Source organism: Mya arenaria, chromosome 3 (genome assembly GCF_026914265.1).
Source record: "Mya arenaria isolate MELC-2E11 chromosome 3, ASM2691426v1".
In the NCBI taxonomy this organism is placed as follows: Eukaryota; Metazoa; Mollusca; class Bivalvia; order Myida; family Myidae; genus Mya; species Mya arenaria.
Genome location: NC_069124.1, coordinates 68361436 through 68385101, shown reverse-complemented (window position 1 = coordinate 68385101; position 23666 = coordinate 68361436). Strand labels below are relative to the sequence as shown.

General features: G+C 34.1%; 2 protein-coding genes across 3 annotated transcripts; one reads left to right on the top strand and one right to left on the bottom strand.

Moving 5' to 3' along the window:
- Positions 1–627: 627 nt before the first annotated feature.
- On the bottom strand, positions 628–6650 carry LOC128228274 (uncharacterized). The gene is made up of 4 exons (XM_052939475.1): positions 6391–6650; positions 5048–5188; positions 2897–3057; positions 628–1565 (listed from the first exon to the last, which is right to left on the bottom strand). Exons 1-4 carry the CDS (start codon positions 6596–6598, stop codon positions 1251–1253), a joined length of 825 nt encoding a protein of 274 aa, XP_052795435.1. The 5' UTR covers positions 6599–6650; the 3' UTR covers positions 628–1250.
- Positions 6651–9400: 2750 nt separating this feature from the next.
- LOC128226259 (protein tumorous imaginal discs, mitochondrial-like) lies at positions 9401–23094 on the top strand. Of its 2 annotated transcripts, XM_052936143.1 has the most exons (13): positions 9401–9734; positions 14127–14284; positions 15360–15443; positions 15891–16008; positions 16273–16412; positions 17002–17154; positions 17639–17786; positions 18157–18221; positions 18427–18555; positions 19933–20048; positions 20288–20385; positions 20662–20830; positions 22262–22399. In XM_052936143.1, the coding sequence occupies exons 1-12, from the start codon at positions 9581–9583 to the stop codon at positions 20790–20792; spliced, it is 1494 nt and encodes a 497-aa protein (XP_052792103.1). In that variant the 5' UTR covers positions 9401–9580; the 3' UTR covers positions 20793–20830; positions 22262–22399. The 2 variants fall into 2 exon arrangements, with proteins under 2 accessions (XP_052792103.1, XP_052792102.1); XM_052936142.1 differs by lacking the exon at positions 20662–20830 and having other exon boundaries at positions 9402–9734; positions 22262–23094.
- The last annotated feature ends 572 nt before the right edge of the window (positions 23095–23666 follow it).

Sequence of the window (23666 nt, the reverse complement as noted above, 5' to 3'; positions counted from 1 at the left end):
GCTGCGGCAGCGGCGGTGGTGGTGGTGGTGGTGGTGGCGGCGGCGACGACGAGGACGACGATGATGAATATGAGGAGGAGGATAATGGTGGTGGTGGTGGTGGTGGTGGTGGTGATGATGATGATGATGATGATGATGATGATGATGATGATGATGATGGTGGTGGTGGTGGTGGTGGTGGTGGTGGTGGTGGTGGTGGTGATGATGATGATTATGATGATGATGATGATGATGATGATGATGTACTTTTGAATACTGACAATACAGGCCCCTTACAAACGTTGTTTTTTGATAACCCTGGCATTTGTACGCTTTTATACGAAATGGTCAAAATACACGTATAGAATGCAGATATTTTTATTCATTTTTTATATTAATTTAAAATTTCGCGAGACATTTCTTCTTTGTATATTTGGGTGTCATCTTTGAACCGAGGCTGGGATTCATTATCACATTTAAGATCATGTTGATGGTGTTGTGGTTTTTTAGCACTTTAAGATTGATTTCCAATTTAAGCTAAGAAAGACGCAAAACACGCGTCCATAACAATGAAAATATGTGCGGTTCAATTTAGCAATGCCAGAAGTTAATAAATGTTTCGCTACTGCAAAGATACATAAAGACATATAATATAAAAAAAAATTATTTGTCAACTGTATATTTTGAAACAATACAAACTAAACCTAAATTTAAACATAAACATGAAAGTATGACATATAATATAGCAAATTACATGATTATAAATTCAGTATACACTATATTTAATAATGTAAATAATTGATATAGCATGGGCAAACTATTCACTGGATCATATATGATCATTCTGGTGTGTCGAGCCGTATGAATTATACAGTCTCACATTGTACTGCTGATGTGGATAACTTCTCGGAGTAAAGAGAATGCAATTTACACAAAAACACTGAGCGATGAGATTGTCGTCCATGTTTTCAACAATCTGGGAGAAATTAGCACCAAAGGTGGATAATCAACAAGTTCATGAAACATGAATGAACTTTTTAACATTGGTTTAATATACATATAGCAAGATTATATTATATTTTTAGAAGTAAGATCAATTGTCTTTCTGATTTCTAAGCCGATGACAATTTCACAATTTTAATGGTGGAGCGGGATAGACAATAGTATTTGTATTGTCCATGTTATACTATGCTGAATCGAAAATGCATACGAAGTTCGTCGAAAGCAAACTTTATTAATACTAGAGAGAGCGTGGGAGGGCGGTCTTTCATTTAATAATAATCGTATCGCCTTGTTTTGCTGTAATAGTTTGGTTCGTTGTCCCTGTACGTCCGTCCGTACGGCCGATCGATCGGGTCATATTCCTTGTACGTCTTTCCATATGGGCGGTCGTACCCGCGGTAAGGCCCATCATATGCATTCCTTTCGTACAACGGTGATTCGTACCTATCGTGTTCGTTCCTACGTTCATATCGGTATGGATTATCTTCAGTATACTCCCTTCTGGGGTAACGGCGGTCGTCGTAAGCTGGTGCTCTCAATTCGCGTGGATAATCTGACGAATAGTATTCCGTACGACTACGATCCTGGAAATGATATAACACATGAGCATGATCTTATGCACGCAGTGATACCAATTAAATTTCTGCACATCATAACTTTTAGCTTTAGAAGGAATGGTGTTTTCTCCCCAAAGTGTATACTGAACAACGATAAAAGAAATATATATATTCGGCCTACGGCACACAAAATGTGTGAAATTTAATCATAAATGTCTCCTGGGGGTATAATGATTGTCATTGGTCCCAGATGTCTAGGAAATGAAACCTCTGAGTGTCGAAAATATAACGAATGAAATGGTTTAATACGAAGGAGACTAATCATGTGTATAACACGTTGGTGTTTGGGTCGTCATGAATGTGAGTTATCGGCCATACCCTAAATGTCGCCGTTTGCATAATTAATGAAGTGTACCAGACCTAAAAACGTATGTTAATATAATTTGCATTGAATATACTATAGTAATCATTTACGCAAAACCATCTACGAGATTTAGCGATATCAACTAAAAATATTTAAATAAAACTAACAGCATGAAATTACAATGACAGAACGTGAATAAAAACATTCTTACACACATTCGTCATAACTTTGCCATCCATGCGATTACTGATAAAGTGTAGCCATCCCTGAAGTTACTACATACTAGCTACACTTGAGCGACCAACGCAAAACATCAACCGATTCAACTGATCAGAATCAGTATTACATTATCTTATATGGTATGGCAACTGACTTCTTTTCATGTAAATACAGTAAACGTTTAGCCTCAATTCTGTTTATAGTGATGTAAAAAGGTATCATTGCCAAACGTTACTATACACAATGTACTGCGATTACCCTAACAATAAACAAGGCATCGTATTTAGGCCCATCCATGATAGTCAATGTGTTAAAGGTCTCCAACACAGTCATTCCTTTAAAAACATCAATCAAGAGATTCCAACGCAAAGTTTCAAAATACTTAATCATTAAAGATGCACTCTTATTCCCAAATAAAATTTACTACAATTGATACGAATGTTTCATTTACCAACTAGGATAAATAAATGTCGAAAACAATGGTTTTTATGGAGGATACCGAGTTTCATCTAAAAGAAAGGTGCAGAAAACATGGTATGTCTACCCGTTATGAGACCAAAGTTTACCACAGTAAAACTTTCAGCATTCACCAAACATTTAATATTTTTGCGTTTTCATCTATTAAATACACGGTTACAATCTTGTTATCAGTATCATATATTTTCAATAAATGCATTATTCAGTAAGTAGTTAAAGTTTTATAACTCAAAAATTATGTTTGTTATACATGTGTATGTATTGATTTTGAATAAGAGTGACACTTTAACTGTTTTACCTTTGGTCGGCGGTGTCCCCGGTAGAAGCAGTAGTCACAGCAGAGGATGGCACCGGCGATGAGAAAAAGAACGCCGGCACAGCAACACAGGCCGAATGAGTAGTCCAAGTTGTCCTCAACCTTCGCCCCGTAGATGATCACACCCACGATTATCAATACGCCTGTAAAACGCATACACACATGTATGTTTAATACCATATGTCGCTGAATTAATACCTTAATATATACTAGTAACCCCCTAAGCAACTGTATTATGTATTGTTAAAGAAAGTACAGTACTAGCAAATTTCAGCTTACATTTCTTAAATGGAGTTCAAAAATTTGTGGAAATGGCAAAATTGCAGACACATTTTTGTTACGGTACCGTGCATTGCTAGATCAGCAACCATAATTGCAGTAAAAAAATGGTTACGTTAGCGTCATTTCTAGATTAGTGACCATACATGCAGTCACAAATGTGTGATCGTCGTATCATGCATTTCAAGATCAGTGACCATACTGTATCGTGCATTGCATGCACAAATGTGTGGAAATGCTTACAAAAACCAAAACTTGTGAAAAGAAGTAGGAAAACTAGAACGAAGATAAAATGTCTATAATTACTTATATTTATTTGCAAATAAAGAATCGTTGTCATATACAAGAAAGAGCTGTGTTACAATTTTTAGTTTAAGAATGTCAAGCGCATGTCGTATATACTGATATTATTAATAGGTAGTATGGAGGCGTTTATATACTGATGATGTGATCATGCAGGCTTGTCGATTTGTTTAATGTCAATAGATGAGAAATAAGTACTTTTGGGTGTTTGCATTTTTGTGTCGACCAAAGACAACGATGATTTTTGTCAAAGGTACGTAGCCTTGTTCACTTATTGACTCGATATGCTGACACAAGTCATGTTATAGACGTTATGTCGACTAGTCAACACCAGCATGTTCAACTACTCGACATACATTCGGCAAAATTACTCGTCAAATTGACATAAAATAAGTCTACCACTTTATCACATCATTACTTACCATTTATGTACGAAATACGCTTCCATAAAATGTTATTTATTAAATAATAATTATCAACATCTTATAGATCTGTTGTTTTCACCACATATAATTAATTGGTGTACTATATAACACTTTTCTGTGAATTCGCCTGTCTGTGGCAATAGTTTGTGCCGAGATAGATCGTGCTTTGAACATTCATTCACTGTAGCACACATCATCACTCCGGTCATGTAACGAAACACAATCACATCAACTCATGACAATAGTAAACCAAATACAATCTTTACTCTTAATATCAATCTCCAAACAAGTTTCGATGCATATGGTTTAAAAAAAATCTTATTACATGGAGAGTTTTTGTCTTAAGACCATAATCCCCGCAACACTTTCCACGGTTATGTAGAACTTTATCTATTGTCCTAGACTTTTTTTGAAATTCTTGGCCAATTGATTTCTCGGAGTTGAAAGTTTCGACAAAGTGCACGACTCCTGACAAATATATTACTAAAATTGGGTTAGCCGTAAATAATTCATACGATACTTATATTTGAGTGATATGAGTTTTATGCATTTTAAAGGTTTCAGAGGCTACGGTTTTATAGTATTTTCAAAGGGGAAAATGAGCAAAACAAAATTGATAAAGTGCACGGACATTTTCCAACCTTGGGCACATATCCGAATTATTTCATGGGTGCTCCTTTTTGTCAATGTATCAATGTTATGTAAAACTCGTTATTGGACATTGGTACCTGTTCGAAGCAGACGCATAGTAATGGCGTGGCAACAAAGTACAATAACACTATGACATTCAGACAATGGACAAAATGCATAAGTTATTAAGCAAGGATATATTACTATGCTGTATGTCGAGTATAATACATGCGCAATTGTAATGGAGTATACAAAGTTACAAACGAAAGACACGTGGAACACATACACGACAAATAACAAGCCTTTTTACATATTCATTGATTATATTGTTGAAATACACGACTGGATTTAATTGTAATAACACATTTTTCATTGATTCATGAAAAATAGCTCATCAATATCCGTGACTTCGTAGGGTAACGGCGACAAGAACTGTTTGAAGTTACCATACCAAGCTTCGTAACGTAACACCGTACATATCAATGACTGCTCGTACCTGCGAGTAGAGCGCTGACGAGCGCGATTGCCCTCCATCGGTAGAGTTTCGGGAAACAGAGGATGACACTGATAGCGAGGAGCGCGATAAACCCGAGCAGCAGGCCGATAATCTCAACAGCCTGGGTCCCCTTGAGCCAGTCTGTAAACATGCAGCAAAGAAAAACTTGAAGAAGAATATTTTCTAGATGGGTGTTATCTAATTTGTGAGAACTAGCATATCGTGTATTCGGATAATGTGTTTATGTAGTGTTGTCGACTTGTTTTGTGTCGACAAGATTGACACAAGTTATAAGTTATGTCGACTTATTATTAATGAGTTTGTTTAAGTTTACCAAAAAAAGATTAAGAAATGTCGAAAACAATGGTTCTAATGAAGGATACTGCGTTTAATTTGCAAGAAAGTGCAGAAAACATGGTATGATTATATTATGCCTTATGATGCGATAGTAGAACACAGTAAATTTTTTAGCATTCGCCAATCATTTAATATTTTTTGCGTGTTCATCTATTAAAAATATGGTTATAAACTTGGTATCAGTAATTAATATTTTCAATAAATGCATTATCTAGTAAGTGGTTGATGGTTTATCTCTCAAAATTTATGTTTTGTTATACATGTGTATGTACTGATTTTGAATAAGAGTGTCTCTTTAAACTTCTTTTTTCGCCCACAAATGATTGTTAATATAGGATTCAGGGGTCCTTCCAATACAGATCTGAATAGATTTATATCGAACTAAAATAATCTAATTCTCCTAGCTTCATTATTTTGCTACATACTTCAGTGAATTGTTAAAAATGAACATAAAATTCAGGAAATACAAATATAAGTGTGACTATATAAGTGTGACTATATAAGTGTGACTATATAAGTTGCGACTGTGGGCCTTAATTGAAACGGATGCGAGATATTTAAAACCTGCAAATAGAGTAATATTTCCTATTTAAGTATTGTACAACTTTCTAAAAGGTTTTCATTATAATACGGTTAGCTTCCCCCATCGACATACCATTCATGTTATAAGCCACGGGAACATCGACTTCGGCTTTCATAATCATAAGGACCATCGTAACATAAAACTATTCATATAATTCAGGTAGAAATTTTGAAAAAAAAGCTGTCATACCTGCATAAAAACAACTGCTATGACCAGTTTTAACCTTTTTGATCGAACGATCGACAAAACAAACAACACATTTTTTCAAGTTGGCAATGATTTAAACATAGTGGTTGATATAGATATATGATAAAGGCATTGGTTTGCGTTATCATAAATGCTTTAAAATGTTGTTTTAGGATCATTTTATAAGAGAAGATAATATATAAGTAATATCATTTACCTGTTGTTACATCGGTACCCGCGTAGGCGCACGTTCCAAGAGCACAGGTTCGCCACAGCCCGCTATGGATGCCAAGGACATTCACCCAGTAGTCAGTAGCAACCCCTACCACGTGCAGCACGAGGGCAATAAACAACAGCACAGCAGCTATAATCCATATCACAGACCTCGGGTATCGCGGTCTCTCGTCTCGCTCATAGTATCCCATCTTCAGCGTCCAGGCCTACGTCTAAAACTGTTTCAAAATTATGGTAATATAAATAACAAGGCCCGGTACGCTACGTTGGTTTTCCATAGCTGTAAGAAGGGTGGATCAAAACAGGTTTACATTACATACATTAAAGGTAAAGGATTGGTCTAAATATTTTAATACATATTGCATTAGTTTAATGGTGAACAGGTCCCTCAAGAGTTTCGACAATTATCAAAGCTTAAGCAGTGAGTTTTTTTTCAAATCCGGCGAAGATATGGGTGTTTGGCTTTTCTCGGGGTGGAGGGGGAATACAATGCACTTTTATTCTATAAATTTATACATGTGCTGTACCAAATAATCGCGTTCATATCGCAGACTGATGATGCTGCCATCCTTGGACTTTGTTTAATGACTTGAGGTTTTCAGGCAATCATAGTGTCGTAATGTCCCGAGAGTGCCAGCAAACACAAACCTTGACCCGACCCACATCCAGTGGGGCAAAACGTCGATACTTCATAGGTCCATTATATACATTTAAAAATAGTGGTGTCGTGTACGGCTCGCGGTTAAGGGTTTTGATAACACCGGCATACACGTGTGTCATTATACTTGTCAATTTTAGAGGCAATTCAACGCGGTGTATAGAAAGAAGATTGAGAAGAAAAAATATAAACTGATGAACGGACAAACAACAGAACTTTACCTATTTCAAAAGTACATTCGTAATAACATTAGAAAATAAATCAATAAAACTGATGAATGTGACCTGCAGTAAATATAATGTAAATCATGATAATATTCTATTATCGAACCATTTTTCACATATAGTCGAAACTCACTATATCGAACTTCGTTAGCTCGATGTTATGATCATCTTGAACCTTTTGGTTAGACATATTTTTGTATTTCGGTTACATCGAATGTTCGTTATAGCGACCTCGACATAGTTTTGACTGTGTAGTCAAACACAAACAAGTCACCATTTAACTTTTGCGACTGAAAAAGTGGACGGCCAACACAAATGATGTCTAGTTACTCAGGTATCGCTGTATTCGCTTCTAAACATCATATTTTAGCTTTTGTTCCAGTGAAATAGTATATCTTATTAACATGTTAAGTTTATATTCAATGCAAACACCTTAAAAAAACTAGTAGTTTTTCCTATTGAATTCTTAATACTGTACTGCGATTCGCCAATAAACTCTGAAACTATATGACAAATAAAGAAATTTTAAACAAGCCAGTTTTTATGTTTCGAAGTATTATAAGTAAGCTGAGTATTAAATGTTACATATTTTAAGTTCATAGACTGTTTTACCATTTAGACGAATTGTGATGTTACCTTAAGATAAAATAATAAATATTGATCGTTTAACTTTAGATTTTTATTTACTGTGCAATTGTCCAAAGCACACACGCTATGGTCAATGATGTCAAAAATACTCTTTTTTAAATTGTGTAGAAGTATTGTAACATGAAGTGTGTTTGTCGAATGGGTGTATGCGATTTTTATATGCTATTTTGTATTTTCAATGTGCTTATATGTTTAAATTTGAATTAGGACATTGGAAATTAATATCATTACAAGTAAATTTTAGATTTTTTTGTCGGAATTCGGTTTGTAAGTATGCAGAATAGAATGTGGCTCAATTGAGTAACGCTAATTATTGACTTGAGTTATGTCTCCCAATTGGTGTCTTGGTTGCTGTGCCATAAATATACATTCAGTATCGAACAATACACTTAACGAGGTGCTAAGTATACCATATATCACCTCATTAACTGATGGTTACCATATGACCATTTAATTTCTTAACGATTTAACGAATTGACTAAAAGAATGGTTACGAAATAACAGACAGACAGACAATTTATTTTGACTTATAAAATGTACATCGTTAACAACACATAATGATATAATATATAATGTCAACGTGTATGTAAAGTAACAGATAATGCAAATAAATGAGTATATATATATACAAATATATATGTACAAAAGTATTCAGTACTTCTAAGTAATTAAATGAAATAAACTAATTTATATATACATGTATCAGAGGATGAACATTAAACCGAATTATGCTCTAACATTAATCAAAGCGGATCTTTCTTTGAGAGCATTTTTAACAAACAGACATAGTTTAATCTGTTCAGCTCTATTGTGCGTTAGATTTCAACAGCTGCATATATAAACCATGCCAAGTCAATATTTTACTGGCAAATACATTAAATACATTGTCATAACACTGAATAAACAAGCATGGTGGTGAAATTAACAATAATTCAGCATAATTTTATAATAATATTATGGAGAAAAGTATGCAAACTATACAGTATGGGTTTTATAAGATCATCTTCATAATTAAGCACATCATTATTTAAGTCATGTATAAACGTGAAAAAGTATTATCATTGCCATTTAAAAGCTTGATATAAATAAGTTGCGTTTTTGTTGATAATATATACATTTGTTGTTGACAAAAATGTTACAAATTTGGACAAACATGGCCAACGTGTATAATACTTAGGCAAGTGGGATGTTCTAAGATTACGATAAAATGGACATATATGTATAAAGTGGTATTCATTTTCAACACAGTTCATATTACATTTATTACATATCTATTCTCCCTTTCAATATTTCTATATCTGCCTTTTACTACCAATAAAACCAAGATTCAGCGGTAACGAAATGGAAAGGTTACGAAATAACCAGATCCCATAATGACATCCAAGCAATTCATTCCTTAAGTAATAGTGGAATGTGGCCTATCAACTTGACCTTGACTGACACACGGAAAGGAGTAAACCATCATTATTCAGTTCCGTATAAATGTCAACTCACCATATTTATCTCACACAATCAACAAAGACATAATTGTTATTTCATTAAAAGGACCACAGTTCAATTCTATATCTTCATATTTGATAATTTTAATTCCTCAACTTTGCTGTTCCTATTTCCGAAAATCCCTTCAACATTAATGTGAAAAAATGGCAGCCCTCCGAACGGCATGGAACCTGTCAAAGGACAAAACTGCAAAACGATTGATTCTTGAACTGTCAAGTAGAGGAGAAACTTCCCAGTGCATATTTTCAGTCAACCTTTCAACCTTCCAGTTGCCTTTGTCAAGAAACAGTATAAGCGGTATGAGAAAATAAACATTCAATGATAAGTCATATAAGTTCGCGACTCAAGGGTCAATGTCAAACAGAATATTGCGTAAGATACAAGTAAATTTTATTATTAAGTTGGAATTTGTTCTGCTCTGACCACTGTGATATTGCTATGGTAATGTATTGGATTGTCACCATTTGTTCCTTAATCGCAATCTTCATGACCTTTCATAAAGCCACTGGTACATGTATTTCTTGCTTCCAAAAACGTGCAGATGTTTTTTATAAACCCGTATCAAGTGACAACAATGATCTGATAAAATGAGGCTTGAAAAGTAAGGAATTACAACACATTCAATATGCAAGCATAAGTAACTGATTTTCCTACTAAATAATCAATGTTTTAGTTTTAGTAAATTACCAGTTTGTCAACACAGACAATGTGAATGTCCGTCGGACAGTCGGACATGTCCGGTATATTTCAATTTTGACCGACAAAACTTTTGTTTTGGTCGGTCACAATGTCCAGTGAAAAATTAAAGTCAGCACCGTTTAATTTTCGGAAAATTTACTTTCAGTTTCTAAATAAATGTTCAGAGTTATTTTTATATCATGATTATTCAGCGTGTTAATCCGTGTTTCACTATTTGTAAACCCCTTTTCGACATGTTTCCGTAAAAAACGATAAAACGCGTAAGGTTCCGATTTCAGCTGGTACTCTAATACTTTTATTCTACGGAAATGTTCGGAAATTACAAAATTCCGTATGTAGTGGTTCCCGGCAATTTTGTTAATTTAAATATGATGATTAATATACCCAGCTGACTTTCTTTCCGCTCTGTTTAGCATTGCCAATAACAAGAACTCTACTTTCGTTTTAGCATAAATGTTGTGCCTGAGTTTGACTTGTAGTACAATTTCGTTACATTTTATAACCGTATTGTTTCTTTAATTTAAAGATGAATTAAAAGAGTAAGAATTAGCTGTTCCATGGGTAGACAAACCAGATATGAGGTTTTTTTTTGGGAGGCAAGGGAAGAAAAAAAATATGACATTTATAAGATCCGAATATTGATTTTTTTACATTATGTTTGGCTTTTTTTGTAATTTATTATAGTACTTTAGGACAAATCTAACCAAAAAGATCTAAACCTGTTATAATGGGGAATTACAAAACTTATTTTAAAAAAACAGGCTTAAAATCAAGGTTTAGGCTGATGTTACTGAATACTGTTTGTAACATTGCGACAGGTAAAAATTTGGTGCGACAGGTAAACTTTCAGTGTTCACCTGTCGCAATGTCCTGTGAAGAAGGAAAAGTTTTCGCGTTGTCTGTCAACATTGCCTATGATTTCAAGCATGAGACTCAGCAATCATACGATGATTGATTACAATTTTAGCATCTGAATCACATTGTAAATTTAGTTGAAACCCAATGTAATTAGATTACAAATAGTTAAAATTTATCTATTTCAAATTATTGTAAGGGGTCAAAATTAACACAAGCCTGCAAGCCCTGCACTGGTAAAATGTCTTCCGGGCATGCTTATATTCTGAATTTCATATAGCAGGGCATGTTAAAAAAATTGATGCCAAGCAATAGCATATATATAAGAATTCGGACTTGTTCATCCGAAAATCTAATTTCGATGACTGTGTTTTGTCAAGAAATTGTTATTTACATCAATCAAACGTAAGGCAGAAATGACTTTTTATTAAATGTTAAGCCATGACAACATTTCAGATCAGTCATTAAAGTTCGTCTTTTGGATAAGCAAGCCTGAATGATTGAATCCTTTTCCCATCAAAGTGAATAAACAAGCCATGACTTATAAATCCACAATTTGAGCAAGCCTGGAAACCTTTTGAGAGAGCTTACTTGCTTGTCCCAATTTCGACCATGGATGTCTGATAATATTATTCTTGAGTGGTATCACTCTTGGTCTTGAAGTATTTTCCTAAAAATCATGATGTTTACATTACCTTGTCACTGACCTACTTTGCATTTTTGTTAAAAAAGTTTAAACCATAATTAATGATTAATAATTTGATAAATAATTTTCCAAATGAATTATAATCTTTGTATTTGTACAAATGTTTATGTAAAAACTCACAAATATGCATAAACTTCACCATTGTTTCCAACATTTTTGTATTTCTAACCTTGAGTTGATCCAGTTGCTATTCCACATGGACTTGTAAGGACAACTCCTGATTGATTTTTTTTTCTTTGGTGAGGCTCTACTAATATTTTATTTTCTTAATACAGAAGTCAAAGATAATGATAGTAATGGGGCTATGTCTTTTAATTTTTTCATAGCCAATGTCAAAATCTTATTATATAGCTAAACAATTTTAACATGAAAAATAACAAAAAACAACATTTTAATGTTCATGCAGTCTGCATATGTTATGTAGCAGTTACTTCCCTTTGACATATAATACGGTTCAGGGGTTTCAATAAGACCCAAAATCAGGAATTTTTTAAAATTCAATGTCTGATTTTCAGGAATTTTTATAGAATTTGTAGGAAAAGTAGGGCGTTTGATGCACAATTTAAAATGTTTATATTCAACTATAATACAAGAGTCTAAAACAAATGTTTTCCTATGGTGTAATATGTATTATATCAGAACTTTTTTTGTTATGAATTAAATCATAAATGCACTTAAAAGGTGAACATAATAAAGCTATCTTATACATATTTATTTACAAACATCACATCATTATCAATAAATTAAAAAAAAACATGTTTTCATGAAGAAAAAAAAACACATGAAATTAAATATTTTTATTAAGGCATCTATCAAAAGCAAGAAATAATCCAACTCACAAAAAACTAAGAAACATAGCCTAAATAAATAAATTACATAATGATTTCATAAAAAAGCAAATTGACATTAGCAGCAACACTTGTCAAATTCCAATATGCACCAGCGATTGTTTAGTTGCAACGGCATCTTTCTTACTTTAACTTTCAGTTTCACGTTTTCTGTTCTCCGGAAGTAAACAAAAACATTCTACATTCCTATTGCCAATATTGCAACATTGTATTTTTCATAAATGGCATTAACAATAACTTTTATCAATACTGTTTTGTTATAGAACTTAACTGTAACACTGACAAGGGTTTAAGCAGTTCTCCTTTCACTTTCATTAAAATCAGGAATTTAGCGCGCACCTGTTTTCCGCGCTTTTTAGACCATGTGCTACGAAAAATGTTTGTTTTTCTGTTACACATTAACAACTTATAAGAATATTTTTAAATTAACCTGAAATAAAATAAAACAACTTAAAATAAATGAACAAAATAGCATCTTTGTTTTTCAAACCCATGGTACTTAGCGAAAAAATGGAAGGTATCCGTTAATTTTCATGATGGGCGGAGTTGATATTACGTCATTGAGTTTGAGTGCTGCTAATTGACACGGGTACCGATCAGATTCCAGATCGATAATTACTTGTCACTTCGGGTGTTATTTGCTCTTGCGGAATAAACAAACATTCAGATCATGCATTGAGGCTCCTTTCAGATGATATTGACTCTCACACTGAAATTATCTCGGGTCAAAACTGACGCATACCTAAATTTATGAATCGTCAATTTCGGGTCATAAACGATTTCTGTGCGTCAAAACCCGGGAACCCGGGCAGGAGACACGTTTTACACATTTTCTAGACGGTATGCACCTTACCTAATGATTTACTGAACATAGCATTCTTTGGGGATATGATTGGAATGATTACTTAATATTTACAAAGGTCGGATTTTCATAGCAAATTGGGCGATCGGATTTAATTTTTTCATAGCCTGGTCCCCATTTTCATCGCCATTGGTGATCGGGCGACAGGTTAATTCGCACACTGTAACTCTGCTAGAGACAATCTCAAAAGGGCATATATGAAGCCACTAAAATTAACCACTGAAAAAATTAACATTTCCTGAAAGCCATCCAAACATCACAGCTGTTTTTTTTTTTTAAAGTTAGCAGTTATAGAGTCCTATGGAAGAGCAGCTCCTCCATGAAGATGCAAATACTATGCTGAAGAATAAGCTTCAACAGTTTTGGTTTATATACTTTATCAGTAAACTTATACAGTTTCCAAACATAAATATATTTTCAAATCTTATTCAATTGACTGATGTTTACCCGTAATTCCTATACAGTAAATTAACAGATGTTATTCGCAACTCTTAAAGGACATAAGAGATCCAAGATTGAAAATTACTTTTGTCAATTTACTGTTTTGATTACTCTGTGCATTTTATGTCACGATTTACAGATGTATAACATATGTGAAATAAACACAAGAAATTTGCTGAACCTGCTGGAGGTCCAGGGACCTGATGGTTCAAGTATCAGCATCACATTTCAATGATTTTAGAGTCAACAGTAAATCATATTTATTTTTTTATTTCCAGAGAAAAATATTCTTAATTGTGAGACAACCCTGGGTCCTGCTTACTTGAGTAAAGCAAGTTTCCACTCCAGTCAACAGCATAATAAAGAAGATTACTACAAAGTCCTTGGAATCAGCAAAAGTGCTACTGCAAAAGATATCAAGAACGCATATTACAAGGTATGAAATCATTAGAAGATTACCATTTAAATATCTGTGAAGTTGAATTTTCATATATGTTTAATTTACTTTCAAAAACTATCATTTGAATCAACACATGTATAAGAGCAAAAAGTATAGTGTCTGTGTATGTGCAACATTCAATTTAAATAAAATGTGTATACATGTATACCGGGTAACAGAGAAATTAAATGAGCTTCTTTGAAGTGGAAAAAATGATGTATGTACCTTGATTCAGGATGATGCTGTAAAAAGGGGGGAGTAAGGCCTAAAAACAACAACATTTGGTTCGGGTAACCTGACCCTAAGTACGGAATAGGCGCCGACCCTACTGTTTTATAGTCAATTTAAAAAAGAAAAGAAAAACTAAATAAAAATAAAAATGATTGTTTTTATGTATCAGTTTAATCTGTTTTTAAAATAATTGTTGTTGTCATTACATTTGACACGTGTTTAGACCACAATTAAATAGTTGTTTTAGCCACAGCAACATTTCAAATTTTGACTATTTATAAAGTTTCATTGTTATAAAATGTTCATGTTTGCATATAATTCAAAGCGTGCAGAGAGGACACTGTATTTTAGCATTTTTCTTCCTGCATTTGAGTGTATCTTATTTACATTTAGAAAATGAGGACTGTTTAATACTAACTAAATTCTTAGCATATTATTTATATTATTTAAGAAATTGATGAGTGATCTACCCAGACTCGCATGGAATGTGAGAACACATTTGTCACGGATCTTGATTAAAAAAATGGTTTTATGCAAAAACACCAGAAATTCCTGGTCCTTGCATACTTTGATGTTATTCACTTTTATGATTCCCTTTATGCATTAAGGTCTAATCCTTATTTTTTTTATTCAGAATTTATTATTGTTTTTACAGTATACAGTGATATATATTTTTGTAGCAGCATATGCTTGTATATGTGTTGTACAAACAAAATAGTTTTACAGTTACACAATCCCATTGTTTATCATTTGCGCAGTTTGTTGTTTATTCCTGAATTGTCTAGAAATTATAATATGGACGAAGGTTACAAAGCAAGTTCTTAACAAATTAATGTTACAGCTTGCCAAAAAGTACCATCCAGATGTAAGCAAGGACGACCCTAATGCTGAAAAGAAATTCCAGTCTGTCTCAGAGGCATATGAAGTAAGTTGGTGGTATTTAAGAATAATCCCGATTGTGAAATTGAGTGTGCACCAATTGTTTTCTTTGAACCTTTGAAGAAATTTGTTACATAGTAATTTGAATTTAATAGTTATATTTACTGTCAGAATGTGTGATTAGTATATTTACGTTTAAGTATATATATACGTCTGAGTTTTTATTTTCTTTAATCTTATGTAATGTAAAAAAACAAGAATTAACCAGATTTTTATATAAAACATTGGAAAGTTGGTATTTTCTACTAGGAGAAAACATGAGTTAGGTTTTTATAGGGCAAGGGAATATTGATCACTTTATGCATTTTAATCACATGTAAAATTTAAGTCTAACAAATGCTCTTTCTGAATATTTATCTTATTGAGGCAATTAAAATTGAAAATGTAGGAGGAAGTGTTTGCTCAAAAAACAGATGATTTATGTTGATCCTAGGTGTTGAGTGATGAAGGGAAACGTCGCCAGTATGACACGTATGGGATGGCGGGCGCAGGAATGGGCGGAGGAGGGCAAGGACCAAGCCCAGGGGCGGGAGGCTTCACTGGATTCCAAGGTATGTCGGACTGGCTATGGAACACTTGTCATGGCTTCAGTTCAATTCTGACCGTGAATGATTTAGAAGAGTTAGGAAGCCTTTGTCTTTAAATCTATGACTTGACTGAGGTGTTAATAATTCGTGCAAAATTACAAAAAAATCAGATTTACATAAGAACAAAGAAATTAGTGTACAATAAATAGCTTCAGAATGTTGGAAACTGATGTATATAAAGTGTTTTTTTTTTATAAGGCTGAATGCAATTACAACTTTTTCATGCAGGATTTGACAACTTCCACAGTCAGATTGACCCAGAGGAGCTTTTTCGTCAGATGTTTGGTAATGCTGGATTTGGAGGGTTTCGCCAGACAAGGAACAACGACTTTGAGGAAAACATTTGGGGACATGCTCCAGCTTCAGAGGTGAGAAAACAGCTTTAATTTACTAGTTACACGTATTAATGCATGCATGTGTGTAAAATTTCTATTATGGTAATGTTGTTTCATTGGTTAATTACAGAAAACACTCGATTTCATCTTTTTTTTATTTTAAAATTCATGTCTTTAGACTCTTTAATATACCCGTAATGCAACTCCACACGTCCAATTTTGGAAGCCCTTGCACAATGGATTAACTTTAAATTATGTTACCATAATTCATGGTACCTATGAAAGCTTTGAGGTAAAGATGACTTCTAACACTAATTAAAACAGCATTTTAGAAGATCAAGTATTTGTCTAATTCATTTGTATAAGAAATAGTTTCCACTATTTTCAAATACAAGCATGCTTGAAATTCAGTGTCGAGGCTGTTGAGTTTCACTATGAATTTGTCTTAAACTCACTGGGAGCAGTATTTATTCAAAAGGGATTCGAACAAGCTTAGACTAGGATTTTGTACTCTTAAATTTTACCAATGTGGCACGCTGGTACTAACATAGATTGTAACTAGTAATTTATTTTAAATATCTAACTTGAAAAACAATATTTCAACTTTCCTGTTCCGTTTCAGATTATGATGAACATCTCATTTCAAGAGGCTTGCCGTGGCGTGAATAAGGAGATAGAGTTGAATGTGAAAAGCACCTGTCATGCCTGTAACGGGTCAAAAGCCGCCCCCGGGTACAAACCAGAGACATGTCCACAGTGTCAGGGCACAGGACTGGTAAGAATAAGGACATATATGCAGGTTTAAGTGTACAGATTTGATTACTCAACAGAGATCTGCAAATAGAATGGTTTGATAATTCAAATCATGATTAGCTAGTGTGGTGTTTCTTATTCAGTGTATGTATTTGTATGCTTGTAATTTTAATCTACCAGGTATTTCTTATTGCCTTTTCAATAAAGTAATTAAGTGTTTAAAACTTAAAATCAATGAAGCCTGTAGTGATATGTGAGCCCATGTTGAGGAAAATGACCAACAACACAAGTTACACGATTGAGAACAACAGCATGAACTCAATTTAAATAATATCCTTGAACATTTGCTTTTGCTATGCATATAAGGTAACTTGAAAACATCTTTACTTATGTAGTTTAATATTTATTAAAACATTTAGCAAGAAGGAAATCCAATATTTCTTAAAACATTTATCAAGAAGGAAATCCATTAATTAGATGATAACACTTCTATAATGTCCTTGCAGGAGACCATGAATACAGGAGTATTCATGATGAGCACTACTTGCCGGATGTGCCAGGGTCAAAAGAAGATCATAAAGAAGCGATGTGAAGTTTGCCGCGGCAATGGCAAGGTGCTCGGAAGGAAGAAAGTTGTGGTTGCCATACCGGCAGGTGGGTGGGCGGGCGCAGTGCTGAGGGTTTTTTTTCAATTAAGAAACCTGTTGTTAATAATTTCTTGATGGGTATGGTCACAGATGATTGGTCTTTAAATTCTTTTGTTTTAAGTTAGGAAAGTAAGGATCTGACAATATCAGTGCTTTGTATCAAAATAAATAACTAGGTCTGCTATTTTACCTTAAAATTCTATTTTAAATCTTCAATTTGAAAGAATTCCAAAAAAGTATTTTACCAGTGCAGGGCTTGTGTTAGTTTAGACTACTGCATACATACATGTATGTCTGCATTAAATTGTTAAAGGTTTATGGTATTAGACCAAAAAATTAAAAAATTACAATTGGTATATTGACTGTTCTTACTGCAGGTATTGAAGACGGGCAAACTGTAAGACAACATGTTGGTGACCAAGAGCTTTTCATCACATTTAAGGTATAACCCAAGTCTATTGTACAACATGCGTGTTCATTTGCTCATATAAATATCCATGACTTTTGTAAGGAAGTTTTTATCTTCGAATTCTTTCATATCACTTACGGTATATACCAAATATACACACAAATCCTGAAAATGTCAACTGGTGTTTGAGTAAATACATGTTGGAGATGTTTAGATAATATCTGTTTCTGCATTACAGGTAGGACGCAGTAACATATTCCGACGTGAGGGAGCGGACGTCCACAGTGATGTGACTATCACTCTAGCACAAGCTGTGCTTGGAGGAACCAAACGTGTGCCCGGCATTTATGAGGATATACTATTAAGTGTAAGATCTCTTGGTTTTGCTTCAATTTTGGTATCTGATGATGGATAGGAAATATATCAGTTTATTACATACACAATATAAGGATTGGGCTGGAAGAAGATCAACCATTTATGAGAGCTCTTTCCAACAGTTGATGAATTGCAAAATTTTGTCATATCAATGCTTTTCGGATAATACAAATGAACATAAGTCAGTTTTCATATGTGGTTCTATAAAACCGAATTAATTTAAATCCTAGAATATGTTTTACAGGAAAAACAATTACAAAGATATAAGAAGGCAATATTTTTATTGTTAAGTAATAGAATTGACTAAATACTTTACACAGTTGTTCAGGACCATCACACAATGAGGTTACATAACTCCATATTATCCTAAATACAAGTTATGGTCCCAGATTGACTTAGGTTAAAGTTTTAGGGCAGGTTAAAGTTTTAGGGTATTGCAGGGATTTTCACATACCATTCATTCAATTGACTTAATACTTCACACAGATGTTCAGAGCCATCACATAATGAGGTTATATAACTCCATATTATCTTTTATACAAATTATGGCCCCTGATTGACTATGGAACTTAGGTTAAAGTTTTAGGGCAGGTTGGGATATTGTTCATTCAATGGACATAATACTTCACACAATTGTTCAGGACCATCACCCAATGAGGTTACATAACTCCATATCTTTAATACAAGTTATGGCCCCTGATTGACTTATGTTAAAGTTTTAGGCAAGTAAAAGTTAAGGGCAAGTTAGGATTTTAATAAAAAAACTTCTATACCGTTCATTAAATGCACTTAATAAAATTCAAAATTATTAATTACGACCATCTTACAACAAGAAACATAACTCCTTTTTAAGCCTAAATACAAATTATGGCCCTTGAATATTTTAAAAAAAAATTATTATTTTTTTAATTTCCTTTGAAAGGCATATTTGTTTATTCTTAACCACATTTTCATAATGGGAAATCAAGTTATTTGAATGACTTGCGTTATTGTTTGGGCAGGCTGGTGGGAGGGCAGCATCAAAGTCACCTTATGTATCAAATAATTTTAGTTGGGTTTGACATAAAGAGATCAAACTTGGTATTATTACATCGTTATTGTATTCTTAGTCAAAGCGGCGTAGTCGAGCGCGCTGTCTTACGACGGCTCTTGTTTTATAAAGCTATAATTTTAAATTTGTTTGGATTTTCAAAGATGTTTTTCGAAAATAGATCAGCAGCTAAAGCACTTTAGTTTCTGTAAAACTTGGAAGTGATCTATCTCCGTGACAAAAGTAGAAGAAGGTACTCTCAATATTGAAAGGACATTTGTGTAAAAAATGTATATACATTTTAATATATTAAAATATATTATCTTCTTTTTTTCTCAGATTCCAGCCGGGACCCAGTCCCATGACAGGATGAGACTGAGTGGGAAGGGCATCAGTCGTGTAAACACATACGGACATGGAGATCACTATGTACACTTCAAAATCAAGGTCCCACTGTGAGTACCTCTGCTACGTGTTGGTTGATAAAGAAATATGTCAAGCATGTTTGCTCTGGAATTTTTTCCAACATGTTTGTTTGAAAATTGGCTTAATTATCTCCATGTTAAAATGCAGTCATTTGGATCATAAATGTATGTACTCCGTATATACGTTGTGCCAGATTATAAAAAAATATATATAAAAACACCACTGTATTGCTGCATTGAGGTTGATTTTCTTGAACCATATTTTTAAGTCACCTGAGTGCAGAACAACGGGCATTACTGTTGGCATATGCTGAGACAGAGAGGAATGTTGATGGCACGATTAGCGGGCTGGTTGATACAAAGTCTGGTATGTCAAATTTCTTATGTTTGTTTTTCAAAAGTATGTAAATTGGTAACTGCAGTAACAGGAGGAGATTTCCCCAAAAAGTTCAATAATTGAATGTTTTGGGACAGTAAATTGTTACAAAAGTTAATTATTTAGTTTAAAGTTATAAAAAGAAAAAAGAAACACATTGTGATAAGATCAAAATTTTCTTTACTAACTGGTATGGGTCATCATAGAAAATATTTAATCAGCTTTGAACTGCCAAAGGCTCAGGACTTTGTCACCTTTCTATTACAGGAGGTGGCAAAGCAACGGAAGAGCCAGTACAAGGGGAATGCTCCTCCTCCAGTGATAGCTCCTACACTCATGACATGCCACAAGAAAACGAATCCTTCTTTGGCAAAATTAAACGAAAACTGTTTGGATGATGATAGACTTATGCTAGGCTCATATTGATATTTATTATGTAAGTTCAGGGCCCAGGGGCCATGATTATGAACAGACGCAAACACAAGTCTAGACTCAGATTCAGACAAGCACTTCTATTAAATTACAAACAATTATCTTTGTTCCATTTGTTTTACAAAAATAAATGAAAATAATTGTACGATATCAAATAGTAAAAATTGCCAGTTTTATTATCAACACTCAACTAGAATGAGAGTTAAAATGAAAGGAATATTTGCAGTGTGGCATCTTGCGTATAAATTAAGACTGTTTTTAATTTTGGCCCCTGGATTACGAGCAGTGTCAAGTATGAATCTAAACTCAGAAAACGACTTTATTGGGGCCTCCCATTTTTAGCTCTACTGGCCAAAGGCCAGAAGAGCTTATGCGATGGTAATGTGTACGTAGTATGTGCATTTGTGCGGTCGTGCGTCTGTAGACAATTACTTGTGAACACGATACAGTCTTCAGTTTTGATTGTATCTCGATGAAACTTGTACAGTATCTAGATATCCATCAGAGCTCGGTTCCTTTCGAAAACCAGCAAGATCCGCCCTGAAAGTTTTAAAGAAATGCTTTCTATTTTTAGCCAGGTCTGCATGAGCGAATTCTATTTTAAGCCAAGTTTACATGTACATGTAAATTCAAGTCTAGAGTTAAGGGAGACAATTTGCAAGTCTAGGATTTTGAGAGACAATTTGCTTTTTGCTTCTGCAGTTGATTTTGTGAATTACTCTGCCTTGTTTTTGTTGAAAGCCCAAAAGCCATTTTTTAGCTTTAAGTTCTGTAGTTTGCACATTCATCTTAACAAAATTGGTTGTGAATGTTTAAGTTATGCACCTGGTGTCATTACTGGCCACACCCAGGGTTCACAGGTTTGGTAAACATAAATCTGGAAAGGTTTGAAAATCTTTTTGTGTGTTCGTGCATCCATCTCAGCACAATTGATTGTGAATGTTCAAATTGATCAATGTTGTCCTTGACTTTGACCTTTTGACCAACTTTTTTTAACTTTTAAAACTACAGAAATTTTTACTATGAGTACAGTTTTGAAAGCATTTTTTTTTGTCAGATGACTTTTAATTGGCACATATTAAAAAAGTTCATGCAACTTATCTGCTTACAATACTTTCTGGGCTCAGATGTTGAACGTGCTACCTTTTCAGGTAACCCAAACACAAAACATAAACTATATGTCTGTTGCCTTTTACCCATACATACATGCTCTGGATTGATATGACCACAAAAGCCATGCCAGTAGAGCATGGGCCTCTTGTTTTATGAAGAAATCATGGCCCCAGGTTTAAATAGATTACGCAGTTTGTTAAAGAGCTCTGAAAACGACTCAACAAAACTTGACTGAAAATATGATTACAATGTAGATTATATTTAGTTGCAAAATAGAAACATTTTCATTATCAGTACACATATTTCATTCATGTACATACAGGTCGTAAAGCTGCGGACGAGGGTGGCCTTGTCTCAAAGATTCGGGATGCCATTAACACTACTGGAAATGAAAACACCAGCACTGAAGAAGGCTCCGACTCTGGTGGCACTAGTGGGACACCTGGTGAGAATGACTCAGATTTCAAATCATCCGATACATCAAGCTCTAATGAAACTGAAGCTAGCTTGGACAAAGACAGTAAAAACAGTTCAACAAAGAAGACCGACAAGAAAAGTAAAAGTGCAACTGGTTCAATTAATGGCAAGAAAATGGAGGCCCAGTCTGGGGACAAAAATGACAAGGCCAAACTGGACAAGGCAGAGAAGAAAGTAGGAAAGATGGCTTGTTGACCTATACATTCTTCAGTAAATCGCACTTCACACTTGATTTTTGTCCAAAACTGATAATCTGCCAGTAATGATGCTTGCCTTGCATCATTTATACAAATATATTAAATTGACAATCTTTCTATACCTTTCATAAAAACCTTAATAGTGTTCATCAGAGATACATACATGTTTATGCTGTAACATCATTATACCAGGAATACGTATTTTGGAATTTCATGTTCATAAAATTTATTATTGTCAGTAATTTTCTAATCTTGCACGAATTTCAACTTGCTGTATGATAGTGAGGTCTGTCATTTGATATGGTATGTATATTTTAAGAAATATAAACATTTTTAAGATAATAATTTAATTGTTAACTGTGTGTATATTAAGTATGCTTGTGTAAGTGGTAGTTTTCACTTAGAAACCTGTTTTTAGCTATATTTCTGTGATATGCAGTCATCTGTAAATTGAAGAATTTATTAACAGAAATTGCCTTGCTTTCTTATACTATTTATACTCCCTATCATAGCATTATGATATATATGTAAAAGAAATATATAGCAAACTTCAACGATTGACCTTAAAATGTGACTGACCTATGACATACATGCTTGGAACCTATGATGTACATACTGGAGATCTATAACAAACAAACTGGGGACCTATGTTGTTCATGCTGGTGAACTATGACATACAAGCTGGAGACCTATGTTGTACATACTGAGGACCTATGACATACATACTGGGGACCTATGGCGTACATACTGGGGACCCATGACGTACATACTGGGGACCCATGACGTACATACTGGGGACCTATGATGTACATACTGGGGACCTATGACATACATACTGGGGACCCATGACGTACATACTGGGGACCTATGACGTACATACTGGGGACCCATGACGTACATACTGGGGACCCATGACGTACATACTGGGGACCTATGATGTATATACTGGGGACCTATGTCGTACATACTGGGGACCTATGATGTACATACTGGGGACCTATGACGTACATACTGGGGACCTATGATGTACATACTGGGGACCCATGACGTACA